The 19,104-nt window shown below is 43.9% G+C and overlaps 4 protein-coding genes across 10 annotated transcripts; 3 read left to right on the top strand and 1 right to left on the bottom strand.

The window, feature by feature from the left end:
• Nucleotides 1-204: 204 nt before the first annotated feature.
• LOC105565913 (N6-adenosine-methyltransferase subunit METTL3) lies at nucleotides 205-3,015 on the top strand. The gene is made up of 4 exons (XM_012019492.1): nucleotides 205-528; nucleotides 616-811; nucleotides 897-1,403; nucleotides 1,591-3,015. The coding sequence occupies exons 1-4, from the start codon at nucleotides 375-377 to the stop codon at nucleotides 2,378-2,380; spliced, it is 1,647 nt and encodes a 548-aa protein (XP_011874882.1). The 5' UTR covers nucleotides 205-374; the 3' UTR covers nucleotides 2,381-3,015.
• LOC105565914 (rho guanine nucleotide exchange factor 3-like) lies at nucleotides 2,754-7,486 on the bottom strand. The gene is made up of 5 exons (XM_012019494.1): nucleotides 7,171-7,486; nucleotides 5,577-5,818; nucleotides 5,132-5,495; nucleotides 4,207-4,635; nucleotides 2,754-4,115 (listed from the first exon to the last, which is right to left on the bottom strand). The coding sequence occupies exons 1-5, from the start codon at nucleotides 7,375-7,377 to the stop codon at nucleotides 3,681-3,683; spliced, it is 1,677 nt and encodes a 558-aa protein (XP_011874884.1). The 5' UTR covers nucleotides 7,378-7,486; the 3' UTR covers nucleotides 2,754-3,680.
• An 877-nt stretch (nucleotides 7,487-8,363) lies between these two features.
• LOC105565910 (RNA exonuclease 4) lies at nucleotides 8,364-12,697 on the top strand. 5 transcript variants are annotated; one of them, XM_012019488.1, is made up of 3 exons: nucleotides 8,364-8,551; nucleotides 10,453-10,672; nucleotides 11,302-12,117. In XM_012019488.1, exons 2-3 carry the CDS (start codon nucleotides 10,454-10,456, stop codon nucleotides 11,863-11,865), a joined length of 783 nt encoding a protein of 260 aa, XP_011874878.1. In that variant the 5' UTR covers nucleotides 8,364-8,551; nucleotide 10,453; the 3' UTR covers nucleotides 11,866-12,117. The 5 variants fall into 5 exon arrangements, with proteins under 5 accessions (XP_011874878.1, XP_011874875.1, XP_011874877.1 ...); XM_012019485.1 differs by lacking the exon at nucleotides 8,364-8,551 and adding an exon at nucleotides 9,349-9,442 and having other exon boundaries at nucleotides 11,302-12,697; XM_012019487.1 differs by lacking the exon at nucleotides 8,364-8,551 and adding an exon at nucleotides 9,599-10,048.
• Nucleotides 12,360-18,500, top strand: LOC105565912 (senecionine N-oxygenase-like). 3 transcript variants are annotated; one of them, XM_012019490.1, is made up of 9 exons: nucleotides 12,716-12,788; nucleotides 13,277-13,419; nucleotides 14,610-14,889; nucleotides 15,163-15,301; nucleotides 15,752-16,013; nucleotides 16,218-16,321; nucleotides 16,407-16,494; nucleotides 16,589-16,752; nucleotides 17,556-18,500. In XM_012019490.1, exons 3-9 carry the CDS (start codon nucleotides 14,696-14,698, stop codon nucleotides 17,862-17,864), a joined length of 1,260 nt encoding a protein of 419 aa, XP_011874880.1. In that variant the 5' UTR covers nucleotides 12,716-12,788; nucleotides 13,277-13,419; nucleotides 14,610-14,695; the 3' UTR covers nucleotides 17,865-18,500. The 3 variants fall into 3 exon arrangements, with proteins under 3 accessions (XP_011874881.1, XP_011874879.1, XP_011874880.1); XM_012019491.1 differs by lacking the exons at nucleotides 12,716-12,788; nucleotides 13,277-13,419 and adding an exon at nucleotides 12,360-12,433; XM_012019489.1 differs by lacking the exon at nucleotides 13,277-13,419 and having other exon boundaries at nucleotides 12,714-12,788.
• The last annotated feature ends 604 nt before the right edge of the window (nucleotides 18,501-19,104 follow it).

Genomic DNA, 19,104 nt, shown 5'->3' with positions numbered 1-19,104 from the left:
TTCGTTGTCAGAGGTTACACGATCTCGCGCAGTTGTGCTGCGCTTCGAGATAACTTTTGGTTCGAACTGTACTAGACAATGACAGACGCCACTCGACGATGCTCTCTCTCGGTACACACGGCTCGGCTCTAGCGCGCGTTCCAGTTAGTATATATTTCAGTGACTTCATCAGACACATAAGAATTGACCAATGATAGTCGACTATTCTTACGACTACGACCATTGTAGACAGAACCGAGAATCATTGTAGCGGAGGCTTTAACCGTAGCGCGGGACGCGACCGAAAGCCGAAAGCTGTGGCACCAGCTGATCGGCAGCCGCGGTTCTACGCGCGTCGAGAAAGACTATGTTTTTGTGCACAATCCGCCCGAGCCATGTCGGATGCCTTTGAGGAAATACAAGCGATCAAGATAAAGAGAAACAGCTACCGTGAGAAACTACAGAAGAGGAAGCGCGAGAGGCATGAATTGTACACGCTCACTTCTACGCCGGCTTCATCTACCCTGACGGCGGAGTCGGCGTGCCCTGGTAACGATTACATTACGTTAACGTTTGTAGCGTGTAACGAGAGAGAGAGTGTCCGCCCTCGACTCTGATGTGTGAACCGTATTGCAGATTCTAATGCGTCTTCACGCTCGGATCACAGCGAATACGAGCGAGACGTACTTTGTATCCTGCACGAGTCCCTGCCTAGTCTGCCGATTACGTCCGCAGACTTGATAGACCAGCTGCGAAAGAATCTCAATGCCGACGTGTCCTCCTCGGACATCCATAAGATCCTGGAGAAGCTAGCTGCGCAAGATATAGTTAAGTTAGTAAGAATCGTCGTGTATTCCGTGGTGCTGTTCCATTGGCGACACATTTGATGTAAGAAAGTACCTTGTTTTCGTCCCTAGAGTCAAAGAAGTCACGGAAAATGGAGTGTTTGGGTACACAGTGTTGTCGGTGACGGAATCGCAATCGTCGTGTCAGTCCCAGTCCGACGACACGGAGAATACCGAGAGCGTAGAGATGGCCATGTCCGAATTGAACGACCATGTGCCTCCTGAGAAGCAGGCGAAGGTGGACAGGAAGAACACCGAGGATATCATGTCCCTGATCTCGATGCCGACTATCAGAGAGAAGGAGAGCAAGAAGGTTGGCGAGCAGATCCTGGACTTGCTGTCGAAGCAGACCTCCAAGGAGAAATCGCTGGCGGAACGATTTCGCTCGCAGGGCGGTGCTCAAGTCATGGAGTTCTGTCCGCATGGCACAAAAGTGGACTGTGTTAAATTGAACGGCGGACCGGCGTTCGCGGAGAAATGCAAGAAGCTGCACTTTAAGAAGATCATACAGAGTCACACGGACGAATCCTTGGGGGATTGTAGTTTTCTCAATACCTGCTTCCACATGGACACGTGCAAGTAAGGCCGCTACTATTTTGTCCACTGTACAATCAAATGAATTTCCTGACACAGATGATTGTAAACTCGACATTGATCCATAGTTATAGCTTTAGTTTAGACAAATCACACGTAGCTATCTCTATTTTTAAACCAAAGAAAATCTGGAGCCAAAGAGATGTCATTCTTTCTTTTCCATCTCGCACAGATATGTTCACTACGAGGTGGACGGTCCTACGGCGCAACCGAAAGAGACCAACGACTCCGACAGTCCGAGCAACACCGCGTCCAATAAGACGTTGAATTTAGATAGCAAAAACGGCAGCGGTGGCAGCAGCAACGTAGGCAGCGAATTAACTCTGTATCCGCCGCAGTGGATCCAGTGTGACTTGCGTTACCTCGACATGACTGTTCTCGGCAAGTTTGCCGTGATCATGGCCGACCCGCCGTGGGACATTCACATGGAGTTACCTTACGGTACCATGTCGGACGATGAAATGAGGCAATTGGGGATCCCGGCGCTCCAGGACGAAGGACTCTTGTTCCTCTGGGTGACCGGCAGAGCCATGGAGCTAGGGAGGGAATGTCTGCAGCTGTGGGGCTATGAGAGAGTCGACGAGATCATTTGGGTGAAAACCAATCAACTGCAAAGGATAATACGCACTGGTCGGACGGGTCATTGGCTGAACCACGGCAAGGAGCATTGTCTCGTCGGCATGAAGGGCAATCCTCGTATCAATCGAGGATTGGATAGCGACGTGATCGTCGCCGAGGTTCGTGCGACCAGCCACAAACCCGACGAGATCTACGGTATCATCGAGCGCATGAGCCCCGGCACCAGAAAGATCGAATTGTTCGGTCGGCCGCACAATGTACAGCCCAACTGGATTACGCTGGGCAACCAAGTGGACGGTGTTCATCTGATTGATCCGCAACTTATTAAAGCGTTCAAGAAACGTTATCCTGACGGAAACTCGATGAAGCCTACAAAGTCGTAAGATTATCAATAAAGAATTGAATGGAGAATAATGATCGAATTGTCCAAGAATTTCAATGTTAATGTTGAGAAGTTTTAATCAAGTTTTTTTTAAAAAAAGATGAACTATATCTCTTCTAATTACAATATACAATTTCAATGTTAATGTTGAGAAGTTTTAATCAAGTTTTTTTTTAAAAAAGATGAACTATATCTCTTCTAATTACAATATACCAAATTTAATGGACCGACTTCCAGATGTCTTTTTACATTATCAAGTACAATGTTGGTGTTTACTAATCTTCTCTTTTATTTTTCAAAAATTTAATAAATTGTGTCAAGATCTATTTAAATATCTTATAGATATATTTAAATATAACATTCATCGATATAAATTCAAGTCACTATATTTCATTAGTTTATTGTAAAAAAATTTGTATATAAATTCCACTTACCATTTAAATATATATGTTCAATACAAAATGAACGCATATAACTATAAATATAAAAGACTGACTTCCCGTGAATATTTTGAGATAGATATAACATTTGTACATATATATATTACATTATTTTTAGGCCATGCTTTTTCCAGCATGTATGTATACACGTACGTGTAAGTTGCTCTTCCTTAATAAAGTTAATTACCGAAAAACATCAATGCGGATAAAATTCCTGGAAAGGTAAAAATCAACTTTTACGACATATACATAAATTCATTTTAGCACATGGTCACTGGAGACCGTAAATGCACGCGTTAATTTCTTCATTTACATATAAATACAAATAAACCGAATCTAAATTTATATCACTGTTGTACTGGAATGTGTAATGCATTGCTATTTCGAAAAATTTCAATTATTGACAATTTTCAACTCGTAAAACAAATCTCGCAAAGATTGCAACATAAATAAGAATAATTCTTGTTATATTAATTTGGAATTTTTGTACTAATATGTACTGCTTGACGAAAGTTTGATCACACATTTTCTGAATAAATAAAGATCAAACCTCTGGCTGCAAAATACACACTGGCGTATGTTTCTACTGACCGTAGAAAACGTACCGAAAATATATGACATCAAAAGAATGACTTAAACGAAGCGTTGAGAATGAAGGTCGAGTCGCTACGTGCAAGCTTTTGTTTCGGTTTCCGATGCAAACCATGTTATTCCATCTTTGCAAGGTAATCTGATGAAACGTGACAATGTAATTTATTTATAATATAACACTGCTTTTAAGGGCTGTGCTCAGACTTTTGTCAAGCAGTGTGCCAACAAGAATGCTTCTTATTGAAGAGACAAAAGATGAATGAGCTTTTACTATATATATCCAATACTGTTGCGCTTCTGCTTAAGCAGACTCTTCCTTATGGAAAAGGAAAATAGGTTGTCGTGTATGCTGCTTGTGGAGGTTCTCCTGGATATCGACGTCCTCGCAACGCAATTATCTGGCACCGATAACTCTGTGTTGTTCAACAAGTTTTCCTTGTCGTCGGCGTTAAACGCTTTATCCGAAGTGCATCTAGAGTGTATCTTGTTGAACGAATCGACCCAGTGTCTCTTTTTGTGCCCGTCTTCCATCACGAAGGAAAATTCTCCGATCTTGCAGCAGATTTCGGCGGGATTTTTATCTTCCACTTGCACACACATCTGTTCCTTAGGTATGACGGGGAAGAGTAGAGTGTACTTTTTGGAAACGCGCCGTGTGGGGCGAGTTATCGCGAAGCAAGTGTCGAAAAGAAAGCAGTGATATTTCTGTAAAGACATTAATTCTGGTTAAAGAGAATCTATGTGAATAGTATCGATAAATGTTATCTCTTCTGTAAGAAACCGAAATGAAACTTACTACTCCACGAATATCTTTCAGCTGGCCCTCTGTAATCAATTCCGTGGCGTTGGCGATGCACTTTTCAGGATCGTGCTCGATCTTCACGTTTATCTTCGACTGAGCAAGCTCGCACTCGGCGTCGCCCATAATGCGATCGATATCCTTCAGCAAACCGGACAGCAAGTCACTCGCCTCTCTCAGCGGTAAATGATCCGCATCGCTAGCGGGTGTATATTTTAAGATCTCCTTAACCAACAACGGATACTTGACGATTCTTGAGCGCGGCACGTCCAGGTAAGTCCACAGGTCAGTGGAATGCGGTGATTCTAGGCGTTTCTTTAGAAATGACTGGAACCTCTTGTTGGTAAACCTCTTCTCCTCTAATAAATGTCTCGCCCAAACTAACGTTCTGCACCTTTCCAGATATGGTTTCTTCAACGTTGACAGCTGTAGACACAATAAAAGTAATGTTACGCACGACACGCACCGAGATGCGGTTCCGGCATTCTTGTCATTGATGAATCTCAGGTTCGTTCTCTCATTCCATACACGAGTTTTTAAATTCATGATGAACTAAAAATAAGAGACTGACAGAAATCTCCTTGGCTCTCTTAATTCGAAGTTGTACCGACAACTACATTTATATTTAACCAAATCTTTAGAAGACAGACTTAACAAAATACGCTGCTGAACTTAACTCAACGAGTCGCCACTGCTCCTACTTTAATACACAATTAATTTAATTAGACGGTAGAATTACAAGAAACTATAAAATGGGTTGAATAAAAGATGTAGTTGCGTTTTTAACACGAACTTGTGTTAAAATAATCAATTTTACTACACGTGATAGTTAAAAGTAACAATATATCGCGCAGGAGCAGTAGCGACTGCACACACTGAGTTAAATTTAACAGCGCGTGTCGATAAAAGAAAGAAAATTAACCCAATTTAATAGCGTTGGTCCCACAGCCTCTGTGAACCCGTATCTATCCCGCAACTTGAACAATTCGTCTCTCAGGTTACTGTGTATCTCGATGAGATTTGCAAGATCGCCAAAAAGCGTGGACAGCTCCTCGGTGTTAAAGATCTCGGCGGTTGACATCGGTTCGTAATAGAAGTCTCTCAGCATGCAGAGCTCGTTCAGCAGCACATTTTCGCCGCAGTACAACTCGTAAATGGCCTCTTGCCGCCTGATCTCGTTCCGACTCAATACGCTGTTAAGTCGCTCCTTACCGCGCGGCTGCGCGATATCCGACACCCAACTCCTGATCGTCAAATTGCTGCAGCTCTCGGTAGCGTTGTTCAATCTGAAATCAGGACACGGTTTACACCGAGAGGATCTTCCTCACAAGAGACCCCAACATCGAGACGTGTCCCCGAGCGATTACTTTTTGCGCAGCGTCCTCGTGTCCGCTTCGTTCTCGACGACGGACAGATCCGAGGAGTTCGGCTGGATCGTGAAGGATCTGTGCAGGACGCTTCCCGATTTGCCCGCTGCAGAGGCGGAAAATATGCTGCTGGCGACCTCCGTGATTCTGCGACGCTTCTTCTTCTTGCCCATGTCGGACTCCATGGATATGTCCATCGAGCTGACGCTCATCGCGTCGCTCTTCAGCCGCTTCCTCGATCTCTGCAGTAAGGTATTCGGGCGTTTAGACAGTAATGTCGAGAGAAACAAGAACGATCTGGCTTGGCGACGTGTGTGAAACGGCGCCGCGACGTCATTGTATGTCACACCGGCGTCATACGGTCTGGGGCTCAATCAGGAATCCTTTTCTCTAGTGAACTAACATTCTGTCTCGGGTCTCATATTATCGCTTCGTTCATTGATAAATATAAAGCTCGTCAATGAAAAACTTAATACATTTGCTGGCCAGTAATAAAGTAACCAAACACTTCAATTTTCCCTCGACGCAACTGGCAGTAATCTTAAATAATATACAACGTTTCGACCGATTGCACTTGTACATTCAGGATCTTTAGAATTGTTGCGTAAATTGACTGACCAAATACCACCCATATTAAATCGAGTGGACATTTAGTTGGTAAGTTTTTACCGTCTATTGTCATTAGTGACTCTATAATTGTTCAACACATAAATTGGTTCCCCACAGACGATTGCAATGGAGCTCAAGTTGTTCGATGTTTTGTACTGCAACACATACTGAGACACACTGAAATCAATCTAATACGGTGGATATATTTATTGTAAGTTTTCTTTGGAAGTGTATATTCTGTCATAGTTTTATAGTCATATTGACGTACATATTGGTACACTCCACAGATTTGTGCTTCGAGAGGGCCGCAATCCGTACGGTCGAAACGTTGTATATTATTTAAGATTAATAAAATAATGCCAGTTGCGTCGAGGGAAAAGTCAAGTGTTTCGTCAATGAAATTTTCTCACTTTTCACGAGTTTGCGCCAGGGAAGGATTCGCGATAGACCCAGTGAGAAATGATTCGTCGATCGACGTCGAAATGATGTCGAATCGACGAATCATTTCTCACTGGGGGAGTCTCAGGGTCTCGACCACGAATCTTTTTCTCAAACGTGAACCAAGAGCAAAGTGAAAAGTTTTATTGACAAATATTGGATTTCGTTAATGAAATCTCTCGCTTTTTCGCGAGTTCACGCTGGAGAAAAAGATTCACGGTCTGTAATTCTCTGCTCGATCCGGAAACATTTTATTTCGCGACCGGCAGACGTGTTTGAAGAATCTAAGTTGACAAATTGTACATTACACAACCGCACGATCGTGCATTGCTGACACAAGTTTCAAGCATAAGTTGACTCGCTTACGCAAAATCGGACGTCTCATAATCGCGAGGGGCACATTCGCGGGCCAGGCCTTCCGGTCGCGAGGAAAAGATCGAGGGAGGAAACACACGGCCCACGCCTGACGTTAATAACATTGACCGAATGTCGGTTACAGCGTCGATCGTGCCGGACGAAGACGTAAAGAGAAACCGGCGACACTCACCAGCCAGAACCTCTTCCGCGGCTCCTGGAACGTCTCCTTGATCGTCGTGTTGCACTCATCGTCCATCGCTGTTCTCGAATCGTTCAGGAAACGCGGAGAGAGGCTCGAAATTCCACGGACGGCCGGACTAACCGAGCCGAGTACGGTACCGCTGCATTTGATATTTGATTTCACGGGGCTCGCCGAGCGGTTGTAGCGGCGCCTCATCTACACCTCGCGCTGCTACACCTACGTCTTTTACACTCACTTGCGCGCGGCTTTGTGTGTCGAGAAAACGACATTATCGGCAGAGAGAAACCTGAGAGCGCGCGGCCACGCCGGTATCGTTTTACAATGATTCTCGGTTCTGTCTACAATGGTCGTAGTCGTAGTCGCTCGATGAGAATTGACCAATCGCAGTCGATTATTCTTACGACTACGACCATTGTAGACAGAACCGAGAATCATTGTGGCGGAGGCTTTACGCTCATTTTCAAGCACTGCCAATAAAGTCTCCACTTGGTGCGTGGTTTTTTGTTTTTCCCTTTACGGGGACGTCGTCACTGTCACTGTATCCAAATGCAACTTCATTCACGAATTTACACTTCCGTTTGTAAAGTCACTTGTCACCGTCACTGTATCCAAATGCCACTTTACTCACAAATTTACACTTTCGTTTGTAAAGTCACTTAAGTCACTGTCACTGTATCCAAATGCCGCTTCTTCGGTTTTCACACCCGCACAAATCACTGACACAAACCGCGGGAATTCAACGATCGCACGATGATATCGATGATTCATTATTCGCAGAGAGCGATCGCGGTTTCTTCCCGCACTTATAGTCGCGAACGCGTATCGAGAAAGAACAATACGATATGCGAAGCGGCGCGGAACAGCGCGGAACGTCCGCCTCGCTCGACTGACTCGCGCCGACTAAGTAATTCGACACAATAGATTGTTTTCGATCGAGGGGCGAGGTGTTGACGGACGCTACGTCATTTCTTGGAATCCGCGCTCGGTTTTTACGGTGTTTACGGCGCCGTACGAAGGATCATTCACGCGGCGACGGTCGAATCGGTCGGTTATGCCCGCGCCGCTTCGACACAATAGATTGTTTTCGACCGAGGGGCGAGGCGTTGACGGGCGCTACGTCATTTCTTGGAATCCGCGCTCGGTTTTTACGTTGTTTACGGCGCCGTAGCCCGTACCGTAGGATCATTCACGCGGCGACGGTTGAATCGGTCGGTTATGCCCGCGCCGCTTCGCATATCGTATATGTGAATCCAGCCTGACAGTGACAAGTGACTTAACAAACGGAGGTGTAAATTCGCGAGTGAAGTGGCATTTTGGATACAGTGACAGTGACAAGTGACTTTACACACGGAAGTGTAAAGTAAAAGAGGTAAACATACTTTTGAGTTGCAATGTGCCGTAATTAAACTTGTAGATTGTTGAATTCCTTGAGAAGGACCGCAACGCCGTATGGTCGAAACGTCGGATTTAAATAAAGGCCTTCACACATAAAATTCCGTAAGGACGTAAAACGTAAGCGTAAGAAAATCAACAGATTGGATTTGCTACTGCCTGCGATAATTGCCTTACGTTCTCGACTGTGATCGATTTTCTTGTGCTTACGTTTTACGTCCTTACGGAATTTTATGTGTGAAGGCCTTAAAGAAACCATCCGCCAGCCTAAAGTCGTCTAACAATTCTTTTTATCGTTAATCAACTATCTGGCGATTCACGTTTAATACTTTTTATTCGCGATACTTTTAGTATTCTTTGAATAAATTTGCCACTCACACGAATAAATTTTTCGAAGCTTCGAAGTAATTCAAAGTTTCGAAGTACGAATGTCGAAATCTTTTAAATTCTCTCTCTCTCTCTCTCTCCCCCCCCTTTTTTGTATGCTCTATCTCGTTTCAGGGATTCGGTCGGTAATCCATCTCTCATGATAAAAGACCGGTTAACGAAATAAAACTCACCTTGCATAGGATTATATTCTCGAGAATAAAACTTTGATCAATAATGTATGTGACAATTTCCGAGAATTATCTACGGATGTCATCGGTAAGAACTTTACCGATTCCAACCGCGTTAGACCGGTACGATTCACGGGTCGAGACCGCCGGGACATTCGCAACATCGCGTACATACGTATGTAACATTTATTGTTCACGTTCGCAGTCTGATTTACATTGGAGCCCGTGCGGCCGCGAAACTCGGCGTCGCCGGGTATAATACATATGTTTTTAATCATCTTCGTGTGTTTCGTCGTCTGGACGCTAATTAGGTAGGAATCGATTCGCCATCGCTGGCTGCGGGATATAATAGTCTGACCGTGTAAAATTTTCGCTGTTAATTGCGAAAGAAAGGTAATAAAACAACATTGAACATCATCCTACGAGGTTAGGAAATCTGCAATACCGACTGCGACAGTAATTCGTTGTCCGTCGACCAGTCGTATGTCGAGAGTATTTTTTTAAGTTAGGTTATGGTTGCTATGGTCTTTCGGAGTTGCGCGATACCCACGTTGGAATGCATGCTATATTTATCTCGAAAGGTAGCGCGATTCAAGCTGCGAATCTAAAAATAAACTAACAAACGCACTGTTATCGCCGACAAATGTTGCTGACAATGTAACCAAGTCTGTTTCCGTTTCGTTACGGTACACGAGCGGTAATCGACAAAGTAATCGTCGCACCCTATTGTTACGCTCGTAAGCGCCGCGACAACGATTTTTTAACATTCATCGTCGTCTACGACGCGTGGAGTAAGCCTGGCGTAAGGCGCAAGGGTGAACCATAACCTTTAGCCCTCGGTGCAAGGAAGCTAAAGATACAGGCGTAATTTTGAAAATATTCGTAACGCCAGCCGATGGCGTTCCGATTCACCGAGAGTAAGCGTAACGATCGTCGTCTACGATGCGCGGAGTGAGCCTGGCGTGAGGAGCAAGAGAGAGCCGCAACCTTCAGCCTTTGGTGCAAGGAAGCTGAAGTACAGGCATAATTTTTCTTCAATATTTTAACACCGGCCGATGGCGTCCCGATTCACCGAGAGTGAGCGCTGAAGTGGGAGTAAAAAATAAAATTTGATTCGTTTCCTTACTCCAGGCTTACTTTACGCATCGTAGACGACGCATAAGAATCGTGTCGTTAATTGTGCATGTATTACTTCAAATATACATATTTATATGGATATCAAATGTATTTAAAAGATAGATTAGGGTAAATGTTGCTCGATACTGTTAGATAAAGAACAAAATGAGAGGGAAATGTTTTCTGATTTTCTTTTTTTTTGCAGAATGGACAATGGATTGACTAGCACAGACAAGAAGAAGGGGAGAGACAAAACGACAGGGCAGCTTAATGCAAGTACCGAGCGTAAGGCGTCCGGATGCAATTGGGAGACGTACAAGAGCCTGTTTTCTAGAGCGAAGACAGAAGAGAGCGCTGGGGAAAAGAGTGTCTCGCAGAACAGGCGTCCGAGGATTAAGAAAGTATACACTACTCCACTTTATATGGTAAACAGAATTCATAATACTGCATCGAATGTGTACGCTGGTCTACAGCACTGGAGTAAGCCTGGCGTGGAGGAAGAGTAGGAGTAGAGAAATAAATCGATTTCATTTCTTATTTCTACGTCAGCTCTTGCTCTCAGCGAATCGTAGCGCGGTCGTGCCAGTAACTTTTAAATGTTTTAAAAGTTACGCCTGTGTTTTAGCGTTCCTGCGCCAATAGATTACGGTTCTTCTACGCCTACCCTTAATGCGTCGTCTACAATGCATGGAGTGAGCCATGGGGTAAGGTGTAGGAGTAAGGAAGTAAATAATTTTTATTTCTCACTCCTACTCCAGCTCTTACGCTTACTCTCGGCGATAATCGGAACGCCATCGGCGAGTGTTGAAATATTTTAAAAACTATGCCTGTATCTCAGCCTACTTCGCCTTCAGGCCTGAGCAGAATTTGTCTTGTACTCGTGCGACAATGTTTTATGTTTTGTTTAAGTCTTTGTCTTAAAGTGAATCACTGTCTTAAGAGTACAAGACAGCCGTTCCTCTCAGGCCCGCCCAGGCTTACGCCGTTCATTGTAGACCAGCTTTCAATGTCATTGGTGAATCGTATTCCTTGGCATGTGTCCGTCAAATTGCAGGAGCCACGGGAGGAAGGCGGCAAGGACAGTGTCGTCAGGAACAAAGAAAACAAGACTCTGACGAAGCAGATCGCCATGGACTGCGAGATGGTCGGTATCGGCGAGCACGGCGTGGAAAGCATGATAGCCCGGGTGTCAATTGTAAATAAATACGGCGATTGCATGTACGACAAGTACGTCCAGCCGAGGGAGAAGGTCGTGGATTACAGAACGGCGATCAGCGGCATCCGGCCGGAGCACTTGCGGAACGGCGAGAGCTTCGGCGTCGTGCAGAAGGAGGTGGCGGACATCCTTAGGGGCCGCGTTTTAGTGGGCCACGCGCTGAAGCACGACCTCAACGTGCTGTACCTGTCGCATCCGCGCAGATATTGGCGGGACACCTCGAGATACAAGCCCTTCCGGCAGATATCGAAGGGCAACACTCCCAGCCTGAAGAAGCTCGCGCACGAATTGTTAGGCAGGGAGATACAAGTGGGCGAGCATAGCTCCGTGGAAGACGCGAGGGCGGCGATGCAGTTGTACATGTTGTATAAAAATAAGTGGGAGTCGGGGAGGAAACACTGACGAACGGACAATGTCGCGGGGGAGATATTCCATTGTCTTTTCGAGTCTTTCGCGGGACGTGTCCGCGTAACAAAAAGAGATACGTCACCAAGTAAGACAATCTTATGAGACCCAAGAACAATACAGTGCTACTTTTGCCATTTGTATTTGTTCGATCGTACGATCATGCTTTATTAAACGGTTATACTTGATATTAAGTTGTAATAGTATATTCTATTCTAGGTAATAAATCGACATATACATTTTACTGTATATAGAGGTAAGCACGTCATTTGTATCGCACGACATAATTTCAGTCAGTTATTGTTTCTTCCTCTCGACATTTTCTAAGCTAACCGACGTCGCATTTGGGGATAGTCGCTCATATAAGAGAGGTTGAAGGTCTCGGCGCGTTCGTTTGGTAAACACGCGGGATATACGACCTTATCGGTATCAGCCTTATCCCCCTTTCCTTAATGATCGCTTAATACCGTACTCGGTCACTTTGCTCCTCGCTTCAGCTGCGACACGTGCACCGCGCACTCCGCTGATTCTCGTTTTCGTGCGAGCGCTTCGTACTTTTCCATCGGTGAGTAACTAGATTGTACTTTATCAAAACTTTATCTTGAATTTGATTAACGCATCGCGACGTCTGTCTCTTATCACGTCTCGTCAAACGCGTTCTATTTGGGCATATTTAACGTACAAGTTAGTCGTATCTTCAGAACCTTGACTCGCATCCACGAGATTCAACGTTGAGCGTGAGAGGTTTCAAACGATTTATATTGAGAAAAAAATAATATGAATACTTGTATTTTTTCTTAATACGTGATAAAGTGCACGGAGGAAAGAACGATTCGACTTTCGATTGGACCTGTTGCACCTTTCACAAGTCTAGCCGGTTCACCCGTGCCGTTGCGACCGATTTCGACAGGAAAGGTTGCGTAAGTGGATCGCGCGGGTGCGCGCTCGTTCGTAGATCTTTATTCATTAATTTCCAAGGTTGGGAAGTAACTCGTTACTTGTAACGAAGTTACAGTTACTTTAACTTAACTTCGTTACTTTCTCCCCGTCCGTAACTTAACTCGCACAGTTTACATTAATAGTTACTTTATATATATTTAAACCTCCGCAGATCGCATTAGGCCTTGCATGAACGCCTTTATCGATCATTTACAATTCAAATGCAGATTTGATATTTTTATTTTTATTGCAAGAAAGCAACTGCCGAGTAACGATTCGTTATTTATTGAGTAACTGTAACTAGAACGCGTTACTTTTCAGAATTTGTAACTTGTAACTGTAACTAGATACTTTTATAAAGTATGTATTATATATTTCCCAGCGCTGTTAATTTCTCGTTAATTATTAAGAAACTCGCGCAACGGCACAGGACTTCTAATTCAGTTTAATCTGTTTTACTTATCTACAGAGACGAAACAGTTACCAGGCTTCCTGTATAACACTAATCCATAGAACGACTCGTCACCTACTACTGCATCAACATTTCATAACCGATTAATAATATTCCAACAAAAAGTGACTCAAGATTCAATAGATTAAAAATCAAAAGAAGTAATATGAATCGAGCCGGTTATCAATCTTCTCTCTCTCTTTCTCTGGTTATGTATTATAATTTAAATAAAAATATGTAAGTTAACGTGGCAATCTTACGGGGATTAGCGTTATAGTATCATTGAAATGATTCAACTAACAAAATTGCTGCGCTACTCGTACGACATTTGTAAACGATTCAACAAATTCGAACTTGCGCTCACACTTAACGATTTTAGTAAATATTTATTGCTACAATTATTGTTGTTCATGACCTGCGCACTGCAGATAATTTTATCGCATATTACAGGTCAAAACGTTCGGCACAGTGTTTATTTTTATTTAAATTATGATAACTGGAATACACTAAGAACTAATTCGGCTTATTAGTCCATTTTATTTCTTTCGAATAATATTTTATGTAAAATAACTATAGGATGGGCTTCTCGCGAATTAAATAAGCAAATAGATAGCTTTTATCATTCTCGACCGGAGCACGTTTATCGTCTCAGCTTGTGCGTTTAATTATCTCTTTCTCGGTAAAAATAGAAAGCAAGAATATTAATTGAGTCTATCAGAAACCAAACTGATAGACTACTACACTGTTTCTTAATTTTACTACCAGAACACATGACTAGTTCATAATTTTATCGATTTCCGTTTATTTTACGAATTGATTACGTTGTTACTTAATTATTCCTAGTAGCACAGTGCATTGGTTAAACAATGGCTAAATATTGGTCCGATGTTATATTAGAATGCATTGGCCGATATCCCAGTGAGAAATGATTTTGTCGATCGACGAATCATTTCTGACTGGGATTGTCCAACGTAAAGCCAATATTGGCCGTGGAATAAATGTAAATATTGTACGATAATAATTATACAATATTAGATTTATATTGGACGCCCATTGGCCAATATTTAACAATGTAATAAGAATATTGGTCCAATATTGTATCAACATTAGACCAATATTGCTAAATAAGAGAAGGCGTCCATCTTACAATATCGGATCAATACTGGAAATACTAGATTTACATTATTTCCCAATATCGCGCCAATATATTGTGGCTACTAGGGATTCCTCCGAGTCTTATCAGAGAAAAATCGCCGGCAGAAGGAATGATAAAGGCGAGCGCGATAAGTCGGGGATATCCGTGTATTACAAAAATGAATAGCACGATCATGCTTCATTAACTATGAAATAGGCCGGCTGATATAGCACTTTCGCTGAAAGCGCCAACGAGGGATCCACGTGTTCTGCGAGGCTTGAACAGCTAACAACCGCGCAATCATGAAAATCGCCGTGATCGGCGCCGGAGCTGCGGGGCTCGCCGCGCTCCGGCACTGCGTTTCCGGCACTTACGGCGATCAGGTGGTGTGCTACGAAAAAACAGATCAAATCGGCGGAACCTGGGTGTACCGGGAGGAAACTGGTTCCGATAGATACGGTTTGCCGATTCACACCAGCATGTACAAGAGCCTGAGGTACGGCCGCGTATTCCTAGCAGGCAACTTTCGTTTTCTGGACAATACCTGGTCCCGCACAGAGAATATCATATCAATAATAAATTCAACATTTTTTTATTTTCATTATCAATTTCACTCCTATTTTTCGCGTCGTTAAAGTTGAACTTTTTCACGAACACTTTTACAGAGATGAATCCTCGATTAATTTCTCATCCCGATATGCGCGGATCCGATGCAAGCTGTTGGATTTTATTGATGAAAATCGCATACCTGGTTTATTATTTATTTTAGAACCAATTTGCCGAAGGAAGTGATGGGCTATCCGGACTTTCCGGCACCGGAAGGACCCGAGAGCTACCTGACGCGCACGGAGATTCTGGATTTTCTGAATGCGTACTGCGATCATTTTGCGCTACGCCCTCACATTCGGGTGGGTGTAACAGTCACGCAAAGTTGCGCCTGCATCAAACGATTACATTTCATTCGAATTGTCATTAAACGCGAATTTACAAGCATTATTATTATTAGTCGTAACATCATTATACTAGATTAATTATACCACTAGTTTATATTGTAATATCAACATAATAATAGCGGAGAGTTCCCTATTATGAGATAAGGGTTTTTGCTAAATTAATAGGCATTCTATTGGTTTCATCGTGCATTTATTTCCCTTGGATTGAAATTCGTTTAGTGGAAAATTCACTGTTAGATCGTGCAATCGTTGCGAATAGAGAGATTTGTAAATAAATTTTGATGTCGAAAACCTGCTATTTCATATTAGAAGCCTGTCTCATAGTAGAGGACTTTCCTCTATTAATATTACTGTAACTAGATCGTGCGATAATAATGCGAGCTTATTGTGGCGTAAACATTGCAGCTGCTGCATAATGTAGAACTGGTGAGGCCGGTTGCGGGGGACCGGAAGTGGTCGGTCAAGGTCAGGGACTTGCAGGGGGACGTGGTGGTGACCGAGCCGTTCGACGCGGTCATGGTGTGCAACGGCCACTACTTCGAGCCCAGGATCCCGAGTATGTCCGGCCAGGAGGTTTTCGCGGGCAGGCAGATGCACAGCCACGATTACAGGGTACCGGAGGTCTTCGACGGCAAGAATGTCGTCGTCCTGGGAGCCGGTCCTTCCGGTACGGAATACGCGCGACGTTACACGCGAGATCGCGCGCCACATACGCTTCTGCAACGAGACCATTTTCTTCTGCGCGCGCCTCCAGCGACTCGTGCAACCCCGGGATCGTTAACGTTTTCCTTTCGCGGCTCTTAATGACAAAAAGCTCGCGCAGCTATTCGCGGCGATTAAAACGCAGCGCCTTTCTGTTCCCCCGCGGTAGGTATGGATTTGGCGTTGGAAATATCCAGGAATGCGAGTCGCGTGATCCTGAGTCATCACCTGACCGAAAGCATCGCCACCGTATTCCCCGAGAATGTCGTGCAGGTAAGAGCGCGCGACCAGAAAGAAAATAGTAAAATCGCGCGCGGTTGGTGCCTTCTTAGCGGCCGTGACGGTGTTTCTTTTTTAGAAAGCTGACGTAGTGGAATTGACGGAGCGCGAGGCGGTTTTTGCGGACGGGACGAAGGAGCAGGTCGACGTCGTCTTCTATTGTACAGGTAGATCCCCTCTCCCCTTCTCTAACTGCGGAATCGCTGCGGGGAACACCGCCTCGTTCTAACAATTAAAACAACACGTCTCTCCCCTTAAAAGGCTACAAGTACAACTTCCCCTTTCTCGACGAATCTTGCGAGGTCCGAGTGGATTCCAACATGGTCACGCCCCTCTGGAAGCATCTGGTGTCCGTAGAGAACCCTACCCTGGCGCTAATCGGCCTTCCGTTCTACGTGTGCGCCTTTAGCATGTTCGATTTGCAGGTACAAAAGCTACTTCTCGCTAATCGTCTTGCTAAAATGTACAAATCAAATACTCGGGAAACGAGATAGCCCGATATGGCCCGAGCAGGACGTAGGTAGCCCAATATTCTATGTGTGAATTCACATTTCCGTTTTCCAACCCGTTCTCCGCGCCGTTACTTCCGATCATATAAGTCCCAGTCTACAATAGATGATTTAAGCCCTAAGCTTTAAGAAATTGGCCAATCACGGTCAAGTATGAGTAGAATGCGCGACTGTGATTAGTCAATTTCTTAAGGCTTAGGGCTTAAATCTCTATTGTAGACTGGGACTAACACAGCTTTGTCGGGTGGACCATTGTTTTGTCAGTAAATTCCCATTTGTTTTAAGGACAACCGATTTATGTTGATGCTTACGAGCATACAATTCTCCCTCCCGTCACTGTAAAAAATTCTTATTGCGAAAAGTATTACAATACCTACGTCTCTCCCTCGGTGACAAGTTTGTCTTGTAAGTGGCGTCCCGCGTTCTAGGTCGTACATTGTGCCGCGCGTTTCAAATTGACAACCCGGGGAGCACGGTCAGACGTACAAAGGCCGCGCGCAATCCGCTTTAGACACGCGACATTCCAGGGCCGCGCGCGGGGCATCCGGAGCGGATGAGATTGTCTGCGAGCGCGGCTGAAAGGAACGCGGTCGCGCGCAACGGGAGAAAAATGCTAGAAAGTCGTCGCCGTCGTCGCGCATCCGGCGTCGACCGGCCGGCGGCGCGCGGCGCGACACCGCGTGTTTAATGGCAGGATTGCGATTACTTGCAATTCCCAGGTGCGATTCGTCCTACGACACTGGCGCGGCGAGAGGCAGTTTCCCGCGCGAGCGGATATGCTGAGCTCCGAGGCGGAGGAGGCGGCGAGACGCGCTGAGAGAGGTCTGCAGAAGAGACACTTTCACATGATGGGCCCCGAGCAAGGTCACTATTACGACGACCTGGCGAACGTCGCGGGGGTCACGCCGCTGCCGCCCGTGCTGACGAAGCTCCACAACGACAGCAGCATGCGCTTCCTCGACGACCTAGTGCACTACCGGCAGGACCGGTACAAGATCGTCGACGATTATAATTTTGTTCAGCTTTAACGGTCGTTCAGAGGATTGGATATTTTTCAGTCGTGAATTTTGTACCTCATTCAAGTATCTGGGGATACTTGTGCATTCGAAATCGTAAGAGGGACGTTCGCCGCCTGTTCCCGCTTGTAAATCAATCCTTGCTCTTTCGCGTGTCAAATTTATGCGGATTTCTCTGCCGTTCAAACATGTGCGATTATCCTTTTGTAGCGATTAGAGTTACTCCCGTGTTAATATCTTTGTCTACGAAGCTATGATTCTGTTATGATTATCTGAAACCTTTAAGTTGCTAAATTACTCGTACTAGCGAGGATATTTAAGTTTGAGGAGTATAAACGATAAACGTGTGGTCTAATTTGTCTTATGCAAGTCGCAACTCCGATACAGTAGATCTTGTTAATTATAAATATCTTTTGAATCACAATGAAACACAAATTCCATTTAACGGCTGAAGGTCCTAACGACATATATTTCATTTTGCTTACAAAACTTTTCCGACATATCGTACTTGTAACATGTCATATTAAAATAGCTCATTTCTAACAACTTCAGCCATAAATAACGTAAAATTGTGACGTGATAGAGTAATTTAGTAATCAGAAAGAAGTTTAAATAAAAACAAGAAAAATCTAGGAAATGACTGAACAATTCCGATTAGAATCTGTTTCGAAAATTTCCATTATTCGGATGCTTCCTTCCTATCTCGGATTCCTAAGAAGAATCCAGATAACATGTCTAAAAGACATTTTTAAGACGTCTTTAACACGTCTTTTAGACATCTTTTAGACATACACGTCTAAAAGATATCTTAAAGACGTCTTAAAGATGTCTCTTTTAGACAAGCATGTTTTCTGGGAAGCTTCGTAGATAACAATCTGACAAGCATTTTAACGTGGAAGTAACGTTTTTGACGACATTTTAACGTGAAAATTATGTTTTCAACAACATTTTAATGCGACAATGATGTCTTTGACGACATTTTAATGTAAAATTGATGTTTTTAACAACATTCTAACGTGAAACTAATGTTTTTGACGACATTTTAACGTGAAAATTATGTTTTTAACTACATTTTAATGCGACAATGATGTCTTTGACGACATTTTAAGGTAAAAATAATGTTTTAACGTTATTTTAACTTGAAAATAATGTTTTAACGACATTCCAACGTGAAACTAATGTTTTCGACGACATTTTAACGTGAAAATTATGTTTTTAACAACATTTTAATGCGACAATGATGTCTTTGACG

The sequence above is a fragment of the Vollenhovia emeryi genome, unplaced genomic scaffold (genome assembly GCF_000949405.1).
Source record: "Vollenhovia emeryi isolate VEMERY1.0 unplaced genomic scaffold, V.emery_V1.0 DF939148.1, whole genome shotgun sequence".
In the NCBI taxonomy this organism is placed as follows: Eukaryota; Metazoa; Arthropoda; class Insecta; order Hymenoptera; family Formicidae; genus Vollenhovia; species Vollenhovia emeryi.
Note: the sequence above shows the minus strand (reverse complement) of the source record. Positions and strands in the feature narration are given on the sequence as shown.

What these genes read in the sequence shown, in the direction of transcription:
- LOC105565913 (XM_012019492.1), top strand. Translation starts at nt 375, where the DNA reads ATGTCGGATGCCTTTGAGGAAATACAAGCGATCAAGATAAAGAGAAAC. An exon ending in GCTGCGCAAGATATAGTTAA is followed by an intron (nt 812 to 896) that starts GTTAGTAAGAAT and finishes TTTCGTCCCTAG; the next exon opens with AGTCAAAGAAGTCACGGAAA. An exon ending in TTCCACATGGACACGTGCAA is followed by an intron (nt 1,404 to 1,590) that starts GTAAGGCCGCTA and finishes CATCTCGCACAG; the next exon opens with ATATGTTCACTACGAGGTGG.
- LOC105565914 (XM_012019494.1), bottom strand. Translation starts at nt 7,377, where the DNA reads ATGAGGCGCCGCTACAACCGCTCGGCGAGCCCCGTGAAATCAAATATC. An exon ending in GACCAACGCTATTAAATTGG is followed by an intron (nt 4,636 to 5,131) that starts GTTAATTTTCTT and finishes TTGTGTCTACAG; the next exon opens with CTGTCAACGTTGAAGAAACC. An exon ending in TGAAAGATATTCGTGGAGTA is followed by an intron (nt 4,116 to 4,206) that starts GTAAGTTTCATT and finishes ATGTCTTTACAG; the next exon opens with AAATATCACTGCTTTCTTTT.
- LOC105565912 (XM_012019491.1), top strand. Translation starts at nt 14,696, where the DNA reads ATGAAAATCGCCGTGATCGGCGCCGGAGCTGCGGGGCTCGCCGCGCTC. An exon ending in CCTGGGAGCCGGTCCTTCCG is followed by an intron (nt 16,014 to 16,217) that starts GTACGGAATACG and finishes CCCCCGCGGTAG; the next exon opens with GTATGGATTTGGCGTTGGAA. An exon ending in TTAGCATGTTCGATTTGCAG is followed by an intron (nt 16,753 to 17,555) that starts GTACAAAAGCTA and finishes TGCAATTCCCAG; the next exon opens with GTGCGATTCGTCCTACGACA.
- LOC105565910 (XM_012019484.1), top strand. Translation starts at nt 10,315, where the DNA reads ATGTATTACTTCAAATATACATATTTATATGGATATCAAATGTATTTA. An exon ending in TATTTAAAAGATAGATTAGG is followed by an intron (nt 10,377 to 10,452) that starts GTAAATGTTGCT and finishes TTTTTTTTGCAG; the next exon opens with AATGGACAATGGATTGACTA. An exon ending in ACACTACTCCACTTTATATG is followed by an intron (nt 10,673 to 11,301) that starts GTAAACAGAATT and finishes GTCAAATTGCAG; the next exon opens with GAGCCACGGGAGGAAGGCGG.